This window comes from Epinephelus lanceolatus, chromosome 11, assembly GCF_041903045.1.
Source record: "Epinephelus lanceolatus isolate andai-2023 chromosome 11, ASM4190304v1, whole genome shotgun sequence".
Taxonomy (NCBI): Eukaryota; Metazoa; Chordata; class Actinopteri; order Perciformes; family Serranidae; genus Epinephelus; species Epinephelus lanceolatus.
The window spans coordinates 21,195,268-21,208,468 of NC_135744.1; the positions used below are offsets into that span (position 1 = coordinate 21,195,268).

The 13,201-nt window shown below is 41.1% G+C and overlaps 1 protein-coding gene across 1 annotated transcript; it reads left to right on the forward strand.

The window, feature by feature from the left end:
* Positions 1-7,153: 7,153 nt before the first annotated feature.
* Positions 7,154-12,640, forward strand: LOC117265738 (protein ripply1). Its single transcript, XM_033640406.2, has 4 exons — positions 7,154-7,460; positions 8,906-8,984; positions 10,356-10,429; positions 11,637-12,640. Exons 1-4 carry the CDS (start codon positions 7,363-7,365, stop codon positions 11,836-11,838), a joined length of 453 nt encoding a protein of 150 aa, XP_033496297.1. The 5' UTR covers positions 7,154-7,362; the 3' UTR covers positions 11,839-12,640.
* The last annotated feature ends 561 nt before the right edge of the window (positions 12,641-13,201 follow it).

The window sequence follows — 13,201 nt, forward strand, 5'->3', positions numbered from 1 at the left end:
TTGGCTTAAAATGCCCAGTTTGGTTGCTTCAAACATGGCTAGCCCAAGCAAAGTTCAAAAGTTCGAAAAATAGCAGTTCCTTAAATGGCCAGGCACAGCCACTTTGAGTGACAGGCTGTCTGGGGGGCGTTACCACAGACTATTGCCTGGTTTCCACCAAGCAGTCCACTTCAGTTCAGCTCATCACACATAACAACGGCTGTTGTTGCCTTTCCATTGCCAAAAGTTGTCACCTGGTAACAACAGAACCATCCCATTCCTTCCCATTTTTCATCACCCCTCTGTTGAGGTACCTATCAGACTGATCCAATACTAAAAGATGGAACTAGAAACAGCACCTCCAAATCTGAGGCCATGGTACTCTGCCAGAAACCCATGGATTGCCCTCTCCAGGTTGGGGGAGAGTTACTGCCTCAAGTGAGGGAGTCCAAATATCTTGGGGTCTTGTTCACGAGTGAGGGTAGAATGGAGCGTGAGATGGACCAGCGGTTTGGTGTGGCTTCTGCAGTGATGCAGGCACTGCGCCAGTCTGTCATGGTGAAGAGGGAGCTGAGCTGGAAGGCAAAGCATTTGATTTACTGGTCCATCTACGTCCCAACCTCACCTTTGGTCACGAGCTCTGGGTAGTGACCAAAAGAATGAGATCGCAGATACAACCGGCAGAAATGAGTTTCCTCCATGAGGTTGCTGGACTCAGTCTTAGAGATTTTAGGGTAAGGAGCTAGGACATATGGAGGGAGCTCGGAGTAGAGCCACTGCTCCTTCACATCAAAAGGGGTCAGCTGAGGTGGTCCGGGCATCTGATCAGGATGCCTCCTGGGTGCCTCCCATTAGAGGTGTTCAGGGCACTTCCCTCAACTCAACAAGGACTCAAAGCGCAAACCACAAACCCACTAGAGACTCTAAGCACTCCACACTGTTCTTTTTGCTCTGAAAATGTGAGCACGGACAATCAGCGAGGTGCAGACATTCCTCTGTGTCATCGGTGAAGAGGAAACACAGCAATTACTGGTAACATCAGGTAAAGGCCCATAAGGGTACTGTATCTATATCATATCTTATGAGTCAGATCTACCCCTCGCTTCTCCACAGTTTCACCCTTTCATCCAGATACGGTCCAAAAAAAAAACAAGATGGTGTCATGCAAAATGCCAAACTCAGGGCTTTAAAACTGTTCACAAACCAGTGGGTGGCTCCCTGTAGCTACATCATTTTTGTCTTTGAAAAACACCCACTTCTGTTGGCCTCAGTTTGTAGTGGTCTTCAGCTTGGCTGTTGTCTCACACCATCCACAATCCCTGCTTCCTCATGATGAGAAATTCAGCTCATATACCTGTAATATGACCTATGCCATACGAATGAAAAGTGCAAATGTAATGTTCAGTGGTTTGCAGAAATGCCACCATTCTATTCAGGCAGCTGGGCTGGTTCTAAGCTAAAGAAAAATGAAATAAAACAAACAGATTTAGTATGTCTCTACCAGAACAACTGTCACATTGGGATATTTTCAAATATATTTAATCGACTGAATGAATGAATGAATCAAATAATGCGGAAAGCTTCTTTAGTCCCTCACTAGTCCTTAAATCCAGACTGTCTCAGTTTCATGTTACAGGTTCAACCACATGAAAAGAAACCATCAGCATGTTATGGGATCACAAAATCCTCTGATTTAGGCTTTGTTTGGACTCAAGTAAAGAACTCTGCTTCAGATCATCCAGAGCAACAACGACCAAATACAACTTCATTTGTCTAAAAGTCAATTGCCCTCGAAAAACATGATTTATGGTTGTTTCCTAATGTCCCTGAAGTCAGGCTCAAACACTGCATCAATGTTGTAATGAGAAGTGTCGTCTATGATTTTAACTCTGAGGATGAACTGAGATATCAAATTACCCTCGCTAAACACAGAGTATGTACACAAGACAAAAGAGCAGTTGGTCACTAATTAGCAGCATTCCTCGCTCCGGGGGAGAGCAGAGGGGAGGAGGCCCTGTCTGTGCTGTCAGCAAATGTGAAAACAGTGGGGGTATACACACACACACACACACACACACACACACATACACAGAGATGAGGAGGGGTAAACAAGTGTGCCATTCCTTGTTTTTCCAGGGCTTCACTATGGAGAGCATTTGGATGAATGGACAAAACTTTTGTGCAAAGAGCTGCTGCTGGTGTCCAGTTTGGTGCGGAGTCAAAGAGCGGTCACGACCCCGGACAGGACAGAAGGGCGAGAAGATGGAGAGTACAAAAGCCCAACGATAGGTTTGGAGTGATTAGAAATCTGGAGATCTGAGGACTTCCAAAGCCTGTGGTCCCACTGAGTACTTTTAGCTATGAATAAAAATGTCTGTGTTTTTAATGAAATTGTTTTTATATATTTATTAAGATCTATTGTCTTTTTACAACAGTCAGCTACTCTTGCTGCACACTTGTAGTATGATGCACATATTTGTAGCCTATATTTTAACATTTCTTTCTTATATTTTTGTATTTTTCTTAAATTTTCTTATATATTTCTATGTATATATTGTAGCATAATGTACTTTTTTTCTTGCATACTTCTCATTTCCATGTTCTTATCATTTCTCTATGCATATATACAGTATAAGAGCAGCTGTAATGTCTCCCAGTTTCACCCTGGGATCAATAAAGTATTATAAATCTGAATTCTGAAATTAAAGGGATGGATTATTCAAATTAGCTTTCATCACGTAGAATCACGTGTCAGAACTCCCCAATGTTTATGTGCTTTATAGATGCCTCTCAGGCTTTCAACTGCATTAATTGTGAGAAAGTATTTCATAAATTGCATCGTAGAGGGATCCCTTAATGGATAATGAGAATTCTTGTTTAATGTGTTTACTACTCATTATAGGAACCAGTTCATGTTAGTAACAGAGTTCTACAGGGGCAGAATTTGTCTCCTTTTCTTTTTAATGTATACATGGATGACTTGTCCCAACAGTTGAATGCATGTAACACAGCGTGTATGGCTGGCAATGTTTGAATAAATTATCTTATGTATGCAGATGATTCGGTAGTTTTCTGCCCATATAGTGCCGGCCTACAACAGCTGCTGAAGATTTTCTCTAACTGTGGTGCTGATTTTGAAAATCAAATGTAACACCAATAAGAGCAACATCATGATTGCTGGAAGTAAAGAAGACAGAAAATTAGTATTTCCTGAATTCTTTTTTGTCTGGTGTTGCTCTGAAAGTGTAATAAGACTAAATATCTCAGCCATTATATTGTCAATGATTTATCTGATGATAAAGATATCCACAGACAGTGTCACGCGAGCTATTATGTTTGCTTGCAAATTCAGCATGTGTTCAGTTAAGTCTAGTTCACATTACACGATTTTCGCGGAGACTATCGTAATCTTTTGAGTGTTCATACCTGGCGACGTGTGTTTCTGTCATCGGAAGTCTCGTCAACTGCGTTATGAACTGTGTGTGCACACCACAAGATTTCTCCACCAAGCCCTCGCCGACAGAGCCCCAGATAACATGGTGACATCACCAAACTCACCAATCACACAATGGCTGCCCGTGATCCTGTGGACGCCGCCATTGTTGCTGTCGCTTGCCGGCTTGTCAATGTTTCAAAAAAGAAAAAATGAACCGCACACCGATCAAGCTCCCATTAATTCATTTAATTTTCAGTCAAGTGACATTTCGAGCAATGCAGGCTCTTCCTCAGACTTGTAATGTAATGTGACTTGTGATTACAAGTGTGAGGAAGAGCCTACGTTGCTCGAAACGTCACTTGACTGAAAATTAAATGGATTAATGGGAGCTCGATCGGTGTGCGGTTCATTTTTTCCTTTTTTGATACATGTCAGAAGTTTGTGATCCTGCACCCTTTCAATATTTACTCCAGATGTGCGTGTTATTGTCTTTTTTCTGAGATCGGCTTGTCAATGTTGCCAGATCTTGGGAGAGAAACAAGCAACCAGGGCTATGGAAACAAGCCCAAAAGAAGTGACTGCAGTCCGACATACTATCATGAGTTTAAATAACTCATTAGACGGATATAGAGGAAGGCGACATTTGGAGAGCAAGCCCAAATAAGCAACTCCACTTTAGAAACAAGCCCAAAAAAACAAAACGTGCGACTACCAATATTTGTAAGCAACTTTATAAAAAACCAAGCCCAAAGTTGCAGCTAATAAGCGGACCTGGCAATCCTGCGGCGTGTCCTCCTCACATTTCTTCTGTCGTGGGACATATCCCACCTCTCATTGGCTGATGGTCTTTGTCAGTCGTGTCACACTTCTCCAGTTTTCCAGCATGCCAGATATCCAGTCCCAGTCACAGACAAGGGGGCGACTTGCTCGTAGGCTTGTTCACACATGAGGACTCGTCGTGGCAGACTATCTGCCGACTCACCTCCGACCCGAGGTGGCTCTCAAGATCCTCTGCCATGTCACAATCACGGTGAAAATCATGTAATGTGAACTAGGCTTTAATGTGAAGATACCTCTTTTAGAGCACTTTTCGCTGCATCTGCCCACTTGTGGCGCTCCTACAGGAAGAGCAACATGCAAAGAATTAATGTGGCCTATAATGACAGCATGAGACTGCTTCTTGAACTTCCACAATGGTGCAGTGCCAGCCAAATGTTTGTAAATGTTGATGTGCCTACCTGCCCTGCCTTAATAAGAAATCTTATATATGCATTTATGTGCAGGCTCTCTGTCTCAGAGGCCAGGCCTTGGCTCAGTCAGGTTTTCATTGAGACTGTGGGGACACTGGCTTTCCAGCCTGTTTGTGGGTGTGGTTTATTGAATTTTGTCTTTATTATGTAGTGTTGGATATTTCTTGTCTTTATGTATATATATATATAAATAGGCTATACATGTATAGGCCTATATTGTATTTATTGTGGTGTGTTTTTGTACATAGACAATTGTCTGTTTTTATGTGGTATGCTATGGACCTTTCAAGAAAAACAAGAATTTAGAGGAATTTCGAAAAAACACAAATGTTGAATTAGTGCCAATCTGAGCCTAAAATGAGCCCCTATTTAAGTATTTAATTTCTGGTAGACCCAGTAGGCTATGTGTTGTTGGGTGTTGGGTTTTACATTGTCTTTGGTAAAGTCTATGTAAATTCCATATTAAATCTATATAGCATTAGTGTCTGCCTCAGAATGAAATCCTGTGTCCACACAGGGATGTTAGTGCAGATACAGACCTCTTCATTAGCAGATGATTGGACTAAAGGAGCTTGTATGTTTTTGCGCCCTGTTATCTCTGTTATATCAGTCCTGCTTGGCCCATCATCATCATCAGGCCCATTTGTGCCTTTTGCGCCAGTTTGCTCCTCTCTGGCTCTCAGCGGGGCTCCTGCTGGCCCCTGACAGCTTTGTTTATCCCAAACGAAAGAGCCATTAGGGCACATTAGGGGCCGATGAGGATCCTCACACCCGCTGTAATGGGCTGCACACGCCATCAGTGCTGCACTAAAGACTAAAGACTCTGAGAAATAAAACAGGCGCAAAAGGGTCAAATTGAGATCTATAAGATTGTTGAGAAGTTGAGTGTTATTGCAAAATAACTTTTGCATCAGTTGCTGATAAGATAAGGAGCGCGTGTTTTTTATTTTCTGTCAAAATCAATACCCTAAATCTCGCGCATGCTGAATTGGATCAGAGCCACGCTGATAAACTTTAATGGGAACACCGCGTGCGTAATATCTCCTGTATGTAGGTTATTTGGATGTTTGCTGCCCTGTAATGATCCGTCACCCCCGCTGCTCGCTGCTGCTCACACTGATGAGCAGTTTGGTGTGAAGCCTCCTCTGTGCGCGGCGCTGCGGGGCGGTGAGAAATCTCAAGCCGCCAGGTTGTCTGTAACAACAACGAGGAGAAAAGTTAGACACCATCTGTGAGAAAGGCAGCGGGGAGCAACAGTAAACTAATTAACAAGAGAAAATTAGATTGAGATTAGAACAACAACACCACCCATCCCTCAAGATCTACAGCACAAGCCCCATTATTATAGTGTGTCATACATCATGAATATTACAGGAAGTGCGAAGTTAGATTCACAACGCAAGCCTATAATGATCGCTATTATATTAATGTGACAGGGTCGTGGATGAACTCATATATAAATTTAAATGTACAAATATTACAGTGGATGTTAATAATATTCACATAGTTGTTCAATAAAATCCATACTTTATGTTTAATATTTTGTGTCATATGTCCTATATTTATTCGCTTAAATTATCTATGCAAACCGCTTTCATTTTTCTTTTTTATCCTCTGCTCATTATTATTATTATTATTATTATTATTATTATTATTAATTGCTGTTTCTTGTATTTTTTTTGGTACTTTTTTGCATGCCTAGTTTTTTAAGTCTTTAAAATTTGAAATCTTGAATCTGACTCTTTCCCCTTGACTGCTGTAACACTGGAATTTCTCAGTTGTGGGATCAGTAAAGGTGTATCTTATCTTATCTTCATCACTGCCTATGAATTGCCTTTTGTACACATTTTTGTGCTCGTTTCATATATTTAGATTTTGCATAAAAATAGATTTTGTACCCCTAAATAGTTTTTGATTCTTATTGCTTGTGAATGCTGACTCACTGATTCATTTTTGTGGCAGACCTGTAACTTTTCTTTGTGGTATTAATATCAAAAAGACCTGGCTACACATAAAACAACAATATTTCTTTAAACATTTCTAATCCATAATTTATTAAGGTTTAGTTTTTGTGCATCCTCTCTGTAGGCTATATATAAGGATTAGTATTAGTTCATTTATTTGTGTGTGTGTGTTTGCCTCTTTTATTTTTGGATCTGTGTCTTTGTCCTTTTACGTTTACTTTCTCTTTTTTAAAATAATACTTTGCAAAAATGGAAATATTTTTTGGAACTGCTCCTGCACTGTAATTTGAGCATCTGTTAATAAAAACAAATCTTTGCCAAAAAATAAAGACTATATTTCTTTGTTTCATCACACTCATATTCAGTTTTTCATTGTGTAATCATTGATGAAGATAGTCAACGATGAATCCATCATTAGCAGTTGGGTAACATTTGTCACCCAGCAGGGATTGTGCCCTTCCTCCCAGTTGCAGCACACACACACACACACACACACACACACACACACACACACACACACACACACACACACTCCTCCTCCTCCAGGCTCCAGTGCTTTATAAACCCCCTGACATCCTCTTGCTCTTTCTCAGCACCACTAGTCTTTCGCCTGCAGACACCGTTGCTCCATCCGCTGCAGTCCGGTCCTGCATATTAAGGGAACACACCTGCAGTCCTCCGACAATAGAGAAATCATTCGGTGTAATATCTACAGGAGAAGAAGCCGATAAAGATGAGTTCCGCGTGCCTGGTCCTCCAGCAGCCGTCCTTCAGCGCAGCACCGTGGTCGCGCCCGCTGCCAGTGAGCAGCAGCTCGGACACAAACGGCAGGTAGGCACCGCTCGCTGACTGCAATTCAATTTCAATGAACAGGGTGCTAATGGAGGAGCTGTTAGCTAATGCTATACTCAACACACTGGCTGGGAATTAGCTACTGTAGCTTAATGGTAGTTTCAATCACTGTAGCGTTACGTTTCACAGCAGCTGCTGTCAGTGACAGATGGCGTTAAGTGACGCACATTAAAACACACCTTTATTTAATTTGCAGCATTTTGATAACTCACAGCTGGGCTACATTTTGTGTCGAAGAAGTGTTTGCTGGTTGAAGCGAATAACACGGTAGCTAAGCTAACTGTAGGTGGCTAAACCAGAGTAGGAGTGGTTGCTAGGCGACAGGAGCAGAGATCCATAGTTAGCTTAAAAGGCTAACTAGATGAAGCTAAGGGACTGTTCGTTAACGTTAACTTACTTATCAGAGAAGGCTAGTGGCTGGGGTGTGACTTACTATGTGTGTTGTGTGATTTATTAGAATTATAAAATGTACCCTTTGATGTTTGTAAGTTAAAAGTTGGAAAGGAAATCCTGGAGTAGAAAAAAAAATGAATTTCTACTCTTGTCGTGCATGCTAGTTAGTTTGTGCCAAATTGTTAATAAGTGATTTGACGAAATAATGCTATTTTAAACTTAATTGTGTGGTTTTTATTCATTAATTTGCTTTGGTTGGAAGCGTTCATTGCATGTGATGTGCCCAAGGACCATCGGAAATTTGAAAATCCAACAATTATTTCTGTTTATACAGTTGCTGGCAATGATAAAGATGTAATTTTGGTGATTTTTTTTAAAGAAAACCTGCCTTCCAAACCTGTGCAGGGTTTTTGTAAAAAAAAATAAAAAATAAAAAAAGAAGGTAAAATAAATTTTAAAAAATACTAATATTTAAATTTGTATGCCTCTCCCAAAGCCAGATAAATCCCTCCACAGTGCTTTCAAAAATTATTTGACATGCCTTCACCCTTTACCCAAACCCCTCGCCCCACATAAATAACAAACAGTCCCTAAATTAATGTTCTCCTAAACAGAAACTCTGTTTATTAGAATTGAAAGTCACAACCAGGTGTTTTAGCACAGGTAATGGTCACCGGAAGAAAACTGCTTTTCCTAATTTACTTGAACAAGGGGATTTTTGTTGTTGTTTTCACCAGTCTTGGATATGTGCTATCTTATGGATCTATCTGATAGTTTTATTTAAAAATATTTCCAACTCTTTGATTAACCACATGCACAGGTAATATCACAGATGCATGTAACTCTCTGTTATGTGTTCACTCCCATCTGTAAATGGTTATTATCCACAAGGTGCTACTAAACAAAACTTCTCCCAGCAGTGTCTGTCGAGCTGTTTTTACAGTAGCTTAGGATCAGTTTGACTTCAAATTATGACTCCTATTATAGTAGTTTTAAGATGTAATGAACCTTATGTTTCCCCCTCCTTGCAGCCAGACGACGCTCTGGAGACCATGGTTATCCAGTGACAAAGATGGACCAGACCGATGCCCACGGAGCAAGCTGTCCTGTGTAAGTTAGTTTATTATCTTAGACTTTATATTTGCACTCTTCCTACTTTGTCTTACAGCTGCTATACAGTAGTTTCCATAAGGATGAATAGAGTTTTATCTAATCTTATCTTAGGTATGTTGAGAGACGAAATCTTTGACAAGGCAAACAAAACAAAATGTCTCATGATGCGTGTCTGTTCGGGGCTTTCCTGTGCGTGTTAAGGCAATTGAGGACATCAGTCATGTGGGGTTCATCAAGAGCAGGGGGCAGCAGAGGTTGAGGAGCGTGTCAGCATCAAGTGGTTTTGCCTCTATAAGGTCACGTTCAAACTGCCCTGTGTGGGAAATAAAGCGGGCCTTTAATTCATTTGAATGGCACCAGAGCATTGACGCCGCAGGGTTGTTGCAACTCACAACTCCCTGGCTGCCTCTGAAACACGTCCTATCCCACATGGCAGTGTAAAGGCTGCAGTTTAAAGTAAAAATGGTCATGAATAAATTAGAAGAGCAAGAAACCAAAACCTCTCGGCAGTTTACAAGGGTGACTAGAGGAGTAGCTGCTCATAATGTGTTTAGTTTTATTAGATTACGCCTATATGAAGACACACGTTGTGACGTGTGTAGATGGCTGTCATCCTCCTTTCCAAGTCTGCTTTTGCTGACAGGAAGCTAACACGCACAGAGTGACACCAGGGTGGGAATTTAACACCAGCCTGGTGCCAAATGATGGTTCGTTCTCAACATCAGCTGCATTGGCACGAGACCAAAAGGCGCATGTCGTCTTTTCTCTTCTGACATTTGGCTGGGTGAATTAGTTGTTATAATTATTATGAAATTATTTATGTTATCAGTGTGACCAAAATGTAGTGATAGAGTGGCACCCCTCCCCTAAAAGCTGCATTGCTTCCTGCTTGTTGGGGGAAAGATGCCAAAACGAACACCTCTGGGGAGAGAGCGGCTGAGGGGAAATTCCCACAGTCCCTCTGGAGAGCACACACCTCGTTACACAGCCACTCCCTTCACACGCTGAGCGATGTGCCAGCTCATTGCTGCCTCAGCCTGTGATGTGTTAACGCTTTGCTGGCCATCTGATCGCCACTTGAGAGTTTAACGGTCCCATTTTAAAGGTTGTTGTCCACTAGAGGTCTTTCTACAGGTCGCAGTTTGGTTTTGCCTGACTTGCAGAGTCAGGGTCAAGGAGTATGACTGACTGTAGTTTCTTCCTCTGTGTTCTTTTTAGTACCAAATCACTCAGTAACAGTGATAGATTTTTTTTTGCTACTTGGGGGTGTCAGAAACAAGTTTCAGCAGTTGCAGAGCAACATTATTGTTCATTTGGAGTGATGTTTGTGTCTAATGCACTTATCCCATTTGTCTCTGACTCCCTCAGCCTTACTCCAGACCCACACTGCCAGGCTGCCTCTCATCAGATGGGAAACCTCAGGCCTTCCAGCACCCTGTCAGGTCAGTATCCTTTCTGTCTCTACATGCTTCTATTCTTGAATATGAACACTGGCTTCTGTCAGCATAGATTTATGGATTATAGTGGAGAGTGTAGTTTGTGTAGTTTGACTCTACTGGAGTTCGAGCTAAGCAGCATCTATTTTCTACAATTTTTTTTTTTTTATCGTTAAGTCAGAGGAATGCCTCACCCCCCAAATGACCATTTGTCTATCAGTTATTCACCTCGCATTACACTGAATTCATTAAAATTCAACCAACTTCGACAGAAGAATCCAAACACTGAGAAATTCTTGATTTTTGGAAGTCATAGGGCTTCACATTTAACAACAGCAAAACCATATCAAAACATCCATTTACAAACTCACACTACTTGTGCGGTGTAATACAAGTCTCATTAATCCACTCATATGCTCAGTACTTTCCAAACAGACAGCCATTCCTGACAGGGGAATGAACCAAAACTGAAACGTACCCATGCTCTCTTTAGAGCCACACTCCGTTGACAAAAACATTAATTTTGCCTCACTGAACGCTGGAGCTGCTTGTGTATGACTGCCTCGTTTGTTTGTGTTATTGTGTGACTTTAGTGATTCCAAACTAACCCTTTCAAAGACTTAAATCACACATTAACACAAACAAACTGATCGAGGCAGCGGTAGACGAGCAGCTCCAGTGTTCTGCGAGGTAAAATTACTGTTTTCATCACTGGGGTCTGGCTTGTAGAGAGCATGGATTGAGTTTCACTTTTCATTCAGTTCCTTGCTGGGAAGGGCTGTCTGTTTGGAAAGTACTGAGCATACAACTGGGTAAATGAGACTCGGATTATACTGCACGAGTTGTGGGAGATTTGTAAATGGATGACTGTCAGCCAGTTTGAGGGATGATAACATTTAAAAGGAGAAAGCTGTGAGTGGGACAATGGATCGCTTTATTGTGCGGAGCAAATTACAACAAAGAACCAGCAAAGACGACCTACCACTGAAAAGAAAAGAGACAGTATGATGAAAGCTACCTGTCGTATTTTTTCTTATTTTTATCATCTTATGTCATGGTAAGAGTGATAACACATAGAAGCTATAGATACAAATGCAGCTGCGCCTTAAGATTTTGGCTTGCCCGTTGAAGTTTGAAAACCACTGACCTCCATGTTTGTGGTTATTGGCACCTGGTCATTAACATTACCGTGTTCTCTCTCTCTCTCCAACAGGCTGTTCTGGCCCAAATCCAAGTCATTTGACTATCTGTACAGGGACGGAGAGGCTCTGCTGAGGAACTTCCCCATTCAGGCAACCATCAGCTTCTATGAAGAGTCTGACAGTGAAGATGAGGATGACGAGGACTGGGAGGAGGACAGTGACTCCGAGGAGTGTCTAAAACAGCAGCAGTCTCATTTCACCTCATACAACTGAGTAAGAGGGAGCATCTCTGTCTTCCTGTGAAACAGCTGTAGAGACTGTAATCTGCATTTTGCCTGCATTGACCGTTTCTGCACACTTGATTGTTTTAAACTGCATTTTAAAAGGTGCACAGAACATTTTATAGATTAGAATAAACTCAGCAATGTGGTAGGTGACAAACAACAGAAGTCACAAGAGGACTAATCTACTGCTTGTTTTAAAAATCAGCATGATTGTGTCTGCCTGCAAACCCCTCTAACGGGTGTCAACAGTATGGCCCTCATCCTGTGTTGCCCACCTAGAGGTGTTCATAATCCAGCAACACTAGGGCAACAGATTTTAACATATAAGGGGAAGTGAATGTCGCTCAAATGAATGCATACAGTTACTCAGAATTACGCCGTCCCATTTCCATTGCAATCTCTGTGTAGTTGAATGGTCTCACATCGCCTGTTGTCTGCGCTGCACACAGCTGTGCAGCAGTATGCAGTATCTGCTACATAATGTTTTCTCAGTGTGTATGACAAGAGAGGAAAGCCACACATCACGTTCTCCCATATTGGGACACTATGTTATGTTTAAAGTCAATCTCAGGGTCTGAACCTTGCCAGTGTATATAGAATGTAATCTACGCACATTTCTAACTTATGTTGTACATTGTACATAACTTGTACATAAACACATGTTTACATCGACTTTTTTTTTTTTTTTTTTATACATTTGTGCATCAGTCTCATTTTGTACTGTCCAATCACTGTCCAGACTGAGGTTGTATTAAAAAAAACTATTTGGAGAATAAAAATGTTTGTTCTCATCTGTTTTTTATCTTCATGTGGATTTATTGTGGCAAGATGGTTTTCAACTTATCAATCCTTACAGACTTTAGATGTGGATCCGCTGTTTCTGATTGGCTGGAGGGAGCAGAGGTCTGCTAAGAGGGTTTGAACAAAGAGAAAGAAGATCTAATTTAGTATTTTAAATACTATTATGAGGAAAAGATTTATTTTTGAATCAAAAGGAACAGAGTGATTGACACTTTCCTGTTTTCTTTCCTTTTTAAAACATTTTGTTATGTTAGAGGGCATTATTGGTTCAAAGCAGGGGAAACTGAATGACAATAAGAAAAGATGGAATAGATTAAGGCCAAGTTAAGAAGAAGGATGATAATGATGTCATTATATAGTTGTTTTTGGTTGTTTGTGTGTCTGTGATTTTCTTTTCTTTCCTTCTTTTACTACCATATGTCTGCGTCTGGTTTATGATGTGTTACAGTGTGGTTGTGTTATTTGTATTTGTATTGTTTGAATAATTCAAAAAAAAGGAGAGAAGAGAGGGGGAAGAAGGAAAAAATGAGGGGAGGTGACAGAGAGTTAAT

Bases quoted from the DNA above. Each gene is read 5' to 3' on its own strand.
- LOC117265738 (XM_033640406.2), top strand. From the start codon at position 7,363: ATGAGTTCCGCGTGCCTGGTCCTCCAGCAGCCGTCCTTCAGCGCAGCA. The intron at 8,985-10,355 runs GTAAGTTAGTTT...TGACTCCCTCAG, and splicing joins CACGGAGCAAGCTGTCCTGT to CCTTACTCCAGACCCACACT. The intron at 10,430-11,636 runs GTCAGTATCCTT...TCTCTCCAACAG, and splicing joins GCCTTCCAGCACCCTGTCAG to GCTGTTCTGGCCCAAATCCA.